Source organism: Microcaecilia unicolor, chromosome 3, assembly GCF_901765095.1.
Source record: "Microcaecilia unicolor chromosome 3, aMicUni1.1, whole genome shotgun sequence".
Lineage (NCBI taxonomy): Eukaryota > Metazoa > Chordata > Amphibia > Gymnophiona > Siphonopidae > Microcaecilia > Microcaecilia unicolor.
In genome coordinates this window covers 341,553,030-341,566,186 of record NC_044033.1, presented here as the reverse complement: position 1 = coordinate 341,566,186, position 13,157 = coordinate 341,553,030, and the positions used below count along the sequence as shown (strand labels likewise).

Sequence of the window (13,157 nt, the reverse complement as noted above, 5' to 3'; positions counted from 1 at the left end):
TACTCAGGCCCTTCCTCCCCAGCTAAAGCCCCCTACAACCCCCCTTTCAAACTGTCACAGTTCTTACTTGTTCTAAATCACTTATTGGGTATTAGATATATAACAGTCAAGTCATCAGTACTGGATAGTTTGCACCCCTTGCCATCCTGCATTGCAGTGTAGGCCCCACAATCATTGCTCAGAACCTACAGGTATATATATGCACTTGGCCATGATAGCAGCAGGGTATGCTGGACCTGCAATGTGGATAAATGCAAAGCAGTAATCAACTCCATCCCCAGGAATGTCTCAGCTCAGTCTGGGTAAAATTGCACATACAGCCTGTACACTTGTACCATTATGCATATGTCATACATTCAGTTCTATAAACACCTATTTGCATGCATAACTACTACTACTACTACTACTACTATTCAGCATTTCTATAGCGCTACAAGGCGTACGCAGCGCTGCACAAACATAGAAGAAAGACAGTCCCTGCTCAAAGAGCTTACAATCTAACATGCAGAAATTGCTTTTAAACATTTCCTCTATTATGGGTATGCAGAAAGCCAGATCTGTAGGACATCTGAAGGAACAGTTTGGGAACCACTGCACTAAAAGGCACTCTAAAACAGAAATGGCAATCCCCATACGTTTTACAAACTGCTTGTGTTGGGTTTTTTTTGTGTGTGGGGGAGGAGCTATTCACTTGTTTTATGATGGGGCTGTTATGCAGATCTTAGCAGTTTGCTAACAACACCTTTTTAAAACTGCTTTATTTTTTAGAAGTAACTGTGTAAATGTCTTGGTAACGACAACACAGCTTGTTCCCGCACTTGCAAAAGTCCTGCTGTATAGTTTAGGTGGCGCTTTTCCTATTGAAAATATTTATAGTGCAACTAAAATAGGTAAGAAACCCTTTTTCTTTTTTTGAGGGGAGATGGGAGGTGGAGGGTTGTTTAATTAAGAAAACATGCAATTAACCTGTACACGAGTGCATTGCAAATAAACGTTTCTATTTTGCTGCTGTTTGAGTAAACTGAAGTACCAATTCTTTGTCATGAAATAGCAGTAATAAGAGTCATAATAATGATGATAATAATAAAATGGAACAGATGAAAGAGCTGCCTGTGCTTGAAAAACTATCATTGGTATTGCTTGTTTCTTGTTGTTTTTCTTGAAAAGTTACAAAGGTTTTCCTATAAAAGTGAGGGCACCATGATGAAACAAATGTTCTTTGATGTGGAATTGCTTGTTAAAGTTTTGGAATTATATTATATTGTACTTCTTCTGATTTGCTAATAAAGATATTTACCCCCCCCCCCCCCCTCCCAAAAAAAAAAAAAATAAGCCTGATAGAGTTATAGGGCAAAAGAATCATCAAGAAGGTTTGATAACAGGAGACGGCATGAACCTATCTGACTCATTATGTAGGCTGAAGCCAGTAGGTGGAGCTTGCCACCCTATCAGTTTCATTGTCTTGGGTGTGATCAAAGAGGTTTAATAACAGGAGATGGCATGAGTCTTCATTATGTGGGCTGAAGCCAGCAGGTAGAGCTTGTCGCCCTATCAATTTCATTGTCTTGGGTGTACCAAGATGGCAGTGGTTGAATTGGAGAGATTAAAACCTCCTTGGATAGGGGTAGAGGCTGGCTTCAGCCGTGTGACATCATGCCATCTCCTGTTATCACACGTCTTTGGGTCAGATCATTATAGCAATGGAGGAAATCTGCTGAGAAGGAAGGCTGGTAGAAAAGCCCTTGTTTTTGCCAGTAAACTAGGGTACGATTCCAGGCTTTGGAAGTCAAGCCAATGGTTAGGCTTGATGTAACTTGATTAATCTTGAAAATTGCTCTAGGTACTTGGAAAGGAGTGGTGTTGAAATCTAAGTAGATATAGAAAAATAGGCAGGCTGACATTCTGTATGATTAATGGAACTTTTTTTAATAACATGTTTCTGCCTATGGCGCTCTGAATTCAGCAGTTCTATGCTGTATCTTCCCATTGCTATAGCTATGATTCATTTAGGTCAATTGAGATTTCATAGTTAGGGGGAAGTGGCTAGAAATGTGCTACTGAATTCTACGAGTGAAAGGGGGAAATGCTACAGTAAGGCATCCTCGTTTTTCTAAACAAATGTAGCCCATGGATTGATTGGATTGATAGCATTCACCTGATTGGTTCAGTGATCATTGTCGCTATTGTTTTCAAGCTGTCCCAACTTTGGTCAGTTAGCTATCTAGTTAGCAATATGACTATCACTGCTGACTAGAGTGGCCTAGTGGTTAGGGTGGTGGACTTTGGTCCTGAGGAACTGAGTTTGATTCTCACTTCAGGTACAGGTACTTAACCCTCCATTGCCCTATGTAAACCACATTGAGCCTGCCATGAGTGGGAAAGCATGGAGTACAAATGTAACAAAAAAAATATTAATGCAGGTCAGATAATATTTAATCACCTCTCTGACCTCATGTGCAATTTTCTTTAAATTAGTCCCCTTGTTTTCTAACTCCTCTTATTCTCTTACCTATCTATATACTCCTTCTTTGCTTATACCCTACGCTATTAAAATGTTCTATTACGTATTGTGTTGACATTGTAAGTAGTATACTATCAGGCTTATTTTCAAAAGAGAAGGGCGCCCATCTTTTGACACAAATCAGGAGATGGGTGTCCTTCTCTCAGGGTCACCCAAATCGGCATAATCGAAAGCCGATTTTGGGCGTCCCCAACTGGCCGACTTGGTCCTTTTTATTTTTACGGCCAAGCCACAAAAATGTGCCCTAAATGACCAGATGACCACCAGAGTGGTCACTAACCACCTCCCTTGTCCCTTGTATGCACATAAGTTTTAGAAATGCTCCCTACACCCATGACTCGCCTATTTTCACACCCTCTTTTTTAGATCATGCATAAATCCATGCCTAAAGTTACGCACATAAATGCGAATTAAACCTAATTAGTGCCAATAATTGCTTGTTAAAAAGCCAATTATTGGGGCTAATGAGCTTGTTAGGCAATTAAATTGCATGCAAGTTGGGTGTGCACCCAAATATGCGCACACAATTTCTGTGACTTTTATAGAATTAGGGGGTTAGCTTATAGAATACTGTTAAGTTTCCTGCTCGAATGCTGCATTTAGGTGTGCGTGTTTACACCTACTGTTGAAATGGTGAAAGTAGGCGTGTCTAACTGTAGGTACATGTCTTCCAACTTACGCTACTATTCTATAAAAACATGTGCATAAGTGTTTTCATAGGATAGCACTCAGCAAGCGTAAATCTGGTGCTTAATTTCTAGTGTCCCCTACATTTTTAATGATGGTGGCCAACTTTTTCACAAATAATGACCACCGCAGGCTGAATTTTGGTCCCTGCTAGGGGGTTACTCCAGGCCTGGCTTGCAACACACTGCTTCAGGAAAGAAATCAGCCTTGTCTGGCAAGAAATTTGACCCCTCTTTTGTGTTCTCATTCAATATTAGACAAAGGCTGGGAATGGTTCAAGAAGATTTGAGCTGCCCAGATTTGTATCTTCAGGATAACTGAAACCCACAATGTCTCGCAGAATAAGCCGTACATTGTTTTTCAGGGAAAGAAAGCTGTTTTGAGCGTATAGTGTCCAGGTTTGGCACTAACATAACTTATGTTGTGATTGGAGATGCCCGAGATGAGGAGCATGCAGCTACCCAGGTAACTTCATGCTGAACTCTTTATCTCATTTATCTTCCAGGGAAAGAAAGTTGCTTTGAACGAATAATGCAAAGGTTTGGCAGAAAAGTAGTGTATGTTGTAATTGGGGATGGTGTAGAAGAAGAACAGGCAGCAAAAAAGGTAAAGCGTCTCACAAACTACTGGTGTGATATGCAGATACTAATTCAAGCCTCATTTGGTTGCATTTCCTTGGCTTTTGTAGAATGGCAAATTTAGAGATGGTATGAACAATTAGTGCCAGAAGAGTATGGTCACTCTCCGGCAGAACATCCCAGCATCAGATGTTTAGAAAATATGGTGACACTCAATTAGTTTCTGCTTTTAGATCCGCCTGATAAGAAGGGAATTAAATGGTGTGTCATTTACCTCCCTGTTTACTGAGTCACGCAATCAGCTGCCGTGCATTAATGCCTACACAGCCCATTCACTTTGGGCTGTGTCGGCATTGATAGCATGGCTTAGTAGATGGGGTGGGGGGGGGGGTAAAATCTTAGTGCAAACCTTTATAAATAGCAGAACAGAGATCTCAGGCATGTTGTACAGCCATGGTATAAACCAGATTTGTCCAAGTTCGAGCAGCAAATAGGCAAGACTTTTAAGATAGCCCTAATGTATATGCATGAAAGAGATTTGCATATTCATTCATATTTATTGGGACATTCTAAAATTCTGGCCTGTTTATAGTCCTAGAGGACTGAACTTGGAGAAGCCTGGTGTAAACATATAGGTGGCAATTCTGTACATTTACACCTCAATCTAGGTGCCCAAATGCCTGTACTTAGCGCCAATTCTATAACAGCATCTTGGTGCCAAGATTCCATTATAGAACATTGGTGTAATTAAGCATGTTTAAGTGTGCCCTCTTACGTCAATTGGCAAATTTAGGCGCGTTTCTGATCTGTGGCACGATTTAATTGAATAACATGCCAATTAGTGCCAATAATTGGATTTTTAACAAAGAATTATTGGCACTAATTAGATTCAAGTGGGATCAACACCTATAAAGTTAGGCACAGGATCCACATCTAAAATTTACACGCATTCCAAAAAAGGGGGCATGGAAATGGGAGGGTCGTGGACATTTCTGGGTGGAACAAGAATGTGGCTTTGAGTTGCACGCATAATTACAGAATAATGATGCTCTGTGCATAAATTTAGGCACAGGCATTTGCACCATGTTTTCGTTGGTGCAAATGGCCACACCTAAATTTACGTGTGACTTTCTACTTACACATGTATTCTATAAACTGCACTGAACTTTAGGTACAGCCTGTAGAATATCGTTTAAGTGAGGGGTTTTGTGCCAATTATTTAGGCACCATTTATAGAATTTACCCCTATGCATATACCTGGAGACACACCCATGGCTTGCCTATGCCCCACCCATATATATACCTCCCTTGCAGTTAGGTGTTATGATACTTAGACATTACCTTATAGAATGCCTAGTGCACCTAAGCATCTACCTGTCAATGGTGCCTTTGACACTGCCCACATATTGAGTAGAAATATACTGAAAATTGATAACAGACTTGCCTTTTTCATGAATATAATCAGTAAACATTGGAAAGACAACAATAAGTATCATATGCATACTCTACATTTGCTATGTGATGAACACATGAATTGCTTGGTTTTTGAGCTGTGCCGTGGCTCTATATTAATTAGGGAGTAGGGAGTGGGTGAAAAACATGACTTACTCACATGAAACACGATATGCAAAATGTAAATAATGAAATAGTCACAAAAACTTGTAGGAGTATACCTCCAATGGATTTAGGCGACAGTGATGGTGGGAAAGCTATGTAAAAATGGGTGGGAGGTTAACAGCGTGTATAATGGGCATGGAGATGAGAAAAGCACTTTGAAAAGAATTTGGTTTTGAGGTGGGATTTGAGAGGGTTAAAAAAAATAAAGGGTCCTAGAACCAACATAGCCGGGGAAGAAATGAGCTTGAGCAGACACAACAGCATCTCTGCAAGGTCATCTTGTCAGAATTAGATCTCAGGGTTCTACATGTGTCTGGCTATTAGATCACAATTTGTTGCTAGTCAGAGTTTATAACTTTAGCCCTATAAACTGCTAAGTGAAATTTTCTTGTAAATCTGTTTCTCTTAATCGTGTCATCTTAGCTTTTAGTATGACAAAGTAACTTGTTTCATTCTCTGAGTAAATAAGAATACATAATGATAATGGTATTAGGTTATAATCTGCAGAACAAGGGAGCTGCGTTGCATAAACTCTGGTTGTTATAATGCATGTACAAATATAATGAACAACAAATGTTTCTTTGTAAAACACTTTTAATAATAGAGGAGAATTGTATTAATTTCATAATCCAAATGATATGTTATCCAAAGGACACTTTTGATCCTTTTTCACCTTGATTTTTTTTTTGCACAGCACAACATGCCTTTCTGGAGGATATCAAGTCATTCAGACCTCTTGGCTCTACATCAAGCACTGGAACTAGAATATTTATAACTGGGCTCTATGGCGGGAAATCCTTTTTTCTAATATTTCAAGTACACTGAATTTTCATGTGTGATTTGACCCCTCTGGCTTTACACATATGGATTGTCTTAAGAAGGGAAAATTCCAGAAGGAAGAATTCAGATTGCGGAAAGGAGTGTAAACTGTAGTGCAGCGTAAGGACACTCAATGGTCTTACATATGCAACGTGAAAACACAATGAGCCCTACTCGGAGTGAACAGCCATTGTTCAGGATTCTCTCAATGGTAAAGCATCAGCGCACGCTTTCCAACTGACAAGGTGGTGTTCAACATTCCTCAATATGGGATATATTCTCAGCACTGAGGTTTGAATCAGACGTTGGCGTACCTAACCCAGAAAATCTGAATTAGAATGCACTCAGACTGTATCATGACAATCGTGTCTAGACTTGTAATTTGTGTAAATTATTGATGAAAATAATTTACTGTGATTTTATTAGCAGCTGATTTTGGAAGTGGGTGCAATTTTTTTTGTTGTTTTCATTTTTTTGGGGGGTGAGGAGGGGAATATAATAAATATAATAATGTCTCTTTTATAAGTTTGGCAGTCAGAATGTGCATAATGATGTGTTGTGCCTTAAAGACAAGACTGTGTTTGTGTGTTACAAGGTAACTTTGGTTAAAGAAAAATATGTAGATAAAAAAAAATCAAATTTTGTGATAATTTTTTTGACATGACCAAATTTCAACTTCAAGTTATCAAGGGGCAAGAGCTGCATCATAAGCAGGTGTCTATTGCAGTATGAAAAAATAAAGGATAGTTTGTGTTTTTATTTGAATACTGAAATAATTGTAATGTCTGCAGTGCAGTCACACTTGATTATTTTGAAAACATGAGATAAAGTGATGTGCCACACACACACACACACACACAAAACATCTGAACACTTGTTATTCAGTCTCACGCATTGTTTTATTTTAGCACTCATCAAACAATTATGTTATGCAGTGATCTAGAAACAAGCATTTGTCAAGATGAATTTCTCATAATGCGGAGCTCATCTGATGAATCAAAATTGTTAGTTAGAAAGGAACCACATTCTAAAGGCCATAGGTTTGGTTCCTAATGACCCTTACAGTGACCAAGCAAAAATAAGTGCTCTTTCTGGGATCTGCTGGGTATCTGTGACTTTGAGTGGCCACTGTTGGAGAGAGGACGCTCGACTCAGTGGGCCTTGATCTGATTCGGCATGATGTTTCTGATCCCCTTACGACATGATATCAAAAAAACACTTATAACCTGAAACATTATAAAACAATACTGAACTTAAAAACATATTGGAGGGAATTCAGTAAATGGTGCCAAAACTTAGGTGCCAATAAATTCTGCGTTAATCACTATTCTGTGCAGGGAACACACTTTATATAGAATAGCATTTAACGCAGATCCTGCAGCTAAATTTTGGGAGCCAGACTTACACCTGCTGAAACCTGATATAAATGTTGGTGCCCAAGTTAGGTGTGGTTAGGCAATTCTCTGTAATTCACGCAACTTTTTGGTTTGTCCCTGACATGCCCATGGCCAAGCGCCCTTTTGAGATATTTGCTATGAGACTTAGGCATCATGCCTTACAGAATAGCATGAGTCCAGATGCACGTACAGTTTTTAATGAAGGCCAATTAACATCAATAATTTGTTGTTGGCATCCAATCATTGATGGGTCAGAGCTCATTATCCAATTTATTTGCAAGCACTTCTCGGAAGTGCGCCCAAACTTGGATTATGTGTCCAGTATTCAACGCTATTTAACTGGCCAGGAATGGCGCCTGGCCAGTTAAATAGCGCTTAGCCAGCTAAGCGTGAATATTCAGTGCTAAACTGACTAAGTTAAGCAGTTAATATAGGCCGCTTAAACAGCGGGACTATCTTTGACTGCTACTAATTTAGCTGGGTAGCGCTGAATATTCACTTAGGGGTCTTTTTACTAAGGTGTGCCGAAAAATGGCCTGTGCTGTTCTACTACTACTACTATTACTACTTATCACTACTTATTACTGTTTTAAATCTGTAAATAATTCAGTGTGGAATAAGTAAATAGGGTAGAACTATATGCCTTCCAAATAAAACCAGGACAGGGGGGGGGGGGGGGGGAAGCAGGAATCTATGAAGCAAATTAAGTAAAAACATTTTTCCTTTGGTCAAGATACAATTAAGCTATGGAATTGGTTGATACAGTACTGATAACTCTTAGCATCATAGGTAAAGGTGTGTACCTCTCGCTATCTAAAACTGAAAGTAAACAATTGGGGGTTGATATTCAGCTGGCAATGCTCAGTATTTTGCTGAATACCTCTGGCGTTATACTTGGAAATTCAATGCCAGGCCATGTTCAAGCTCCAGCATTGAATTTCTGGGTATACGGGAGCAGTGAAAACACAGCTGGTTAAGTGCGATATTCAGAATTTAACTGACTAAGGCAAACCACATAAAGATAGGACTGACTTTTCTCCGGTCACTTTGGCTAATTAAGTGCTGAATATCGGCACTTAACTGTTCAATTGCCGACTCCGCCCCAAAATAGCTGGGTTTGAGTTTGCCGCTAACCAGACATTTTCAGCAGTTATATCGCTTTCAGTGTCGAACCCATGGAGGGGCGTAATCGAAAGGGACGCCCAAGTTTTGTTGAGGACATCCTCGTAAAACGTCCCCGTATTATCGAAAAAAGATGGACGTCCATCTTTCGTTTCGATAATACAGTCGGGGACACCCAAATCTTGAAATTTTGGTCGTCCTTAGAGATGGTCGTCCCTAGACTTGGTCTTTTCTGATTTTCAGCGATAATGTAAACCAAGGACGCCCATCTCAGACATGACCAAATGCAAGCCCTTTGGTCATGGGAGGAGCCAGCATTTGTAGTGCACTGGTCCCCCTGACATGTCAGGACACCAACTGGGCACCCTAGGGGGCACTGCAGTGGACTTCATAAAATGCTCCCAGGAACATAGCTCCCTTACCTTGTCTGCTCAGCCCCCCAACCCCCCCCCTAAAACCCACTACCCACAACTGTACACCACTACCATAGCCCTTACAGGTGAAGGGGGCACCTAGATGTGGATACAGTGGGTTTGTGGTGGATTTTAGAGGGCTCGCTGTTTCCTCCACAAATGTAACGGGTAGGGAGGGGGATGGGTCTGGGTCCGCCTGTCTGAAGTGCACTGCACCCACTAAAACTGCACCAGGTACCTGCATACTGCTGTGTTGAACCTGAGTATGACATCTGAGACTGGCAAAAAATATTTTGAAAGATGTTTTTTGAGGGTGGGAGGGGGTTAGTGACCACTGGGGGAGTAGGGGAGGTCATCCCTGATTCCAGTGGTCACCTGGTCATTTCGGCCACCTTTTTGTGCCTTGGTTGTAAGAAAAACAGGACCAGGAAAAGTCATCCAAGTGCTCATCAGAGACGCCTTTTTTTTTCCATTATGGGTTGAGGACGTCCATATTTTAGGTACGCCCAAGTTCCGCCTTTGCTACACCTCCGATACGCCCCCTTGAACTTTGGCCGTCCCTGCAACAGAAAGCAGTTGGAGACGTCCAAAATTGGCTTTCGATTATACTGATCTGGACGACCCTGGGAGAAGGATGCCCATCTTCTGATTTGTGTCGAAAGATGGGCGTCCTCCTCTTTCGAAAATGAGTCTGTAAGTTGCCTGGTAAACTTAGAAAGTGCAAAAGGGAATGCATCTCTGTATTTGGTACTTCTTGCAAGTGACTTGGATTGTCCAGTCTCAATATTCGTTGCCGGAGAGCGTGGTGAAGGCGGTTAGCTTGGCAGAGTTTAAAAAGGGTTTGGACAGTCTCCTAAAGGACAAGTCCATAGACCGCTACTAAATGGGCTTGGAAAAAATCCACAATTTTGGGAATAACATGTATAGAATGTTTGTGCATTTGGGAAGCTTGCCAGGTGCCCTTGACCTGGATTGGCCACTGTCGGGGACAGGATGCTGGGCTCGATGGGCCTTTGGCCTTTTCCCAGTATGGCATTACTTATGTACTTAATAAAGCATGCTGAACTTGATGGATCATTGGTTTCACTCAAAAGCTAAGAAAAGTCTTTACTATAGCCATTTAGAATGCTTTCTTATATTTAACAGATACTTATTTACATTACGTTTGTGCTTTTTCATTGGTAGCTCAAGGCAAATTACATTCAAGTATTTCTCTGTAAATCCAGGGTCTGTATTCCAAGAGCTAGAATTCTAACTAATGTGAATGTACATAAATTATAGCATTTAGGGGAGGGGGAATTTCCTAAGAAAAGCAAGATTTCAAGTTCCTGCATGCAATAGGGTAAACCAGGACTGGATTAACCCTGACGGGCGAATCTGGATCCAGTTGGCAACCTTAAGTTGAAACAGAAAGTGAAGAGAGCATCTACTAGCATATTTGGGGAAAGAAGCAACACAGTTCACAAAATAAAAACCTCTGAAGAGCTGGACCAGAAAACACAGACAAAAACAAGTGGAAAGAGCAACAAACAGCAAATACAAAGTTACTTCTGCACCCACATACAGATCAATATCTGACAGAGGGATTTGATAAAGAGAGATTAATTTGAACCCCAACATGAGAAACTGGTAATTCCACCATAGAGCATGTGAACTACGAACAAGGTGGTTTACACACCAGCATAAGAAAAGGCTGGACTTGCAGCATTCTTTCTCCAGGGGGCCGATTCACAAAGGTCACTGTTAAATACAGCATTCGTGGGTGAACTTACCGATTCGCAAACAGCGTCCAGTGCACAAAGTGGATGGCATGCAAATGAGATGCACAGAAATTCTGCGAGGGGAAAGTGCTTAGCACATGAGCAGAAAAAGATCCCAAGTTGTTTCCAGGATTAGACGGGGGGGGGGGGGGGGGGGGGGGATGAGAGCTCCTACTTTCACAAAATGAAGGAAATGGTTGGAAGTAGGGCCAGCAGTAATCTCCCTCATACCCCTCTCTGGGGGTCTCTCTGCTGTAGCAGTGGGCATGCACGGGATCCTTGTAATGGAGAAAGGGAACCAGGAGAAATAAAGGTCAGCAATGCGCCGGAAGGAAGGGAGGGGCTCCCTGCACCAGACTGGGGAGTGATCCGGAGGCAGAAGCTGAAGGGAGAAGGGAATTGGACAGAGGGTCAGCCCCGGAGTTGCCAGCATGGATGAGGAAGGCTCCTCTCCACCAGATCTTGACCTGCCGGAGAATCTAGCACGTTAAAGGTAGGTGCTCCTTTCTGTGCATTGTATGGAATGCTCATTTTAATACTGATGTGCTTGTGGTAATACATTTGCATAGGGTTATCAGTAGTTGCTTCGGAAAATGGTAAAAAGAGATGTAGAACCCCTTTATGCATTAGACACTAAATAACGTTTGCATTAGACTGACTACAATTGGTCTAAAGCAAACTTTGCAAGCACGGTAAGCTTTGTGCATCAGCATCCAGATCTTTTCAAACCCAGCAGTGTTTCTTACCTTTCCCAAACATTAAACAAAAAGGTATTAAAATTAGTCCAATAAAGATATCCCCTTACTTCCACCACACTACTTTATCCTAAACTAAAAATAAAATTCATTTGTCCTACCTTTGTTGTCTGGCTGTTTACTGTTTCTAATTGTGTTGGTCTCAGTCTCTTGTTTCTTCTTTCCTTGATCTTAACTCTCCCCTCTTTCCATCCAGCATCTACCCCCTCTCTCTCCCCTTTCCATCCAGTGTCTGCCCCCTCTCTTCCCCCTTTCCATCCAGCGTCTATTTTCTCCATCCATGTGTAGTTTTTCTCCTTTTTTCCCTTTCCCTCATCTCAGTCAGTTGGCATCTCCTTCCTCTTTCTTCCCTACCCTCCATCCATGTCCAGCATTTTTCCTCTAACCCCTCCATCCATGTCCAGCATTTCACCTGTCCCCTCCATGTGCATCTACTTCCTCTGTCTTTCCTCCACTCCATGTCCAATCCAGCATTTCTCCTTTCTCCCCTGCCCTCCATCCAGGTGCATCTCATTCCCTCCATCCATGTGCATCTCCTTCCTGTCTTCCCTCTCCTCCATGCATGTCCAGCATTTCTCCTGCCCTCCCCTCCATCCATGTACAGCAACTGTCCTCTCTCCCCTGCCCTCCCCTCCGTCCATCCATCCATCCATGTGTAGAAAGTCTTCTCTCTCCCCTGCCCTCTCCTCCATCCATATCCAGCAATTCTCTTCTCTCTCCTGCACTCCCCTCCATGTCCAGTGATTTCTCCTCTCTCCCCTCTCATCCATTTCCAGCAATTTTTCCTCTCTCCCCTGCCCTCCCCTACCTCCATCCATCCATCCATGTCCAACCACCTATATGTATTCCCGTGTTCTAGATACTTATTCGACATGAACTTTATATTTCAAAATTCTCTGGCAAGGCATTTTTGTGTGCACACACTGAATTTATTCCTAAAGTGGTGTCTATTTTTCAATGGATCAGTTCTTCGCACACTCCATCTCCATACGATAATGATTACTAGGTCAGGTTGCAAGTTACTCACCTTCCAATTTACTAGGACATTCAGGATATACCTTTCTAATATATATTTACCTTACCTTTTTCTAATTCATTAAAATTAACCTTTACCAGTAATTATATGCACGTTGTCCAAATGAATAGCTTCTTGTATCCGTTTTAGTTATCAGTCATCAAGCCTCTAATATTCTTCTAATTCTTCATAATACAGCTGATTATTTACAGGCTATGGCCACTTCAATACCTACTCTTCAAACACCATCTGTACTAGATGTCTCTAAAACAGCAATGAGGTCATCTGTATCCTCATTTACTAAATACTATTATATAGATACTGCTTCCTCAACTAAATCCAATTTTGGTCAAGCTGTTTTAATTTTCACCCTGTACATCATCAACTCTCCTCCTCCGCTTCTACTACCAGATCACAGTAACTCTGCTTTATAAGTATCCTCTAATACTATGACTATTCCCTCTTTTTAGCTC

At 41.3% G+C, this 13,157-nt stretch overlaps 1 protein-coding gene across 1 annotated transcript in view; it reads left to right on the top strand.

Moving 5' to 3' along the window:
• The window catches only part of EYA4 (EYA transcriptional coactivator and phosphatase 4), a 401,958-nt gene extending 394,977 nt beyond the window's left edge, over nucleotides 1-6,981 (top strand). The window contains 3 exon segments of the mRNA XM_030198463.1: nucleotides 769-890; nucleotides 3,714-3,814; nucleotides 6,098-6,981. Coding sequence (XP_030054323.1) covers nucleotides 769-890; nucleotides 3,714-3,814; nucleotides 6,098-6,178 — 304 coding nt within the window. The 3' untranslated portion in view covers nucleotides 6,179-6,981.
• The last annotated feature ends 6,176 nt before the right edge of the window (nucleotides 6,982-13,157 follow it).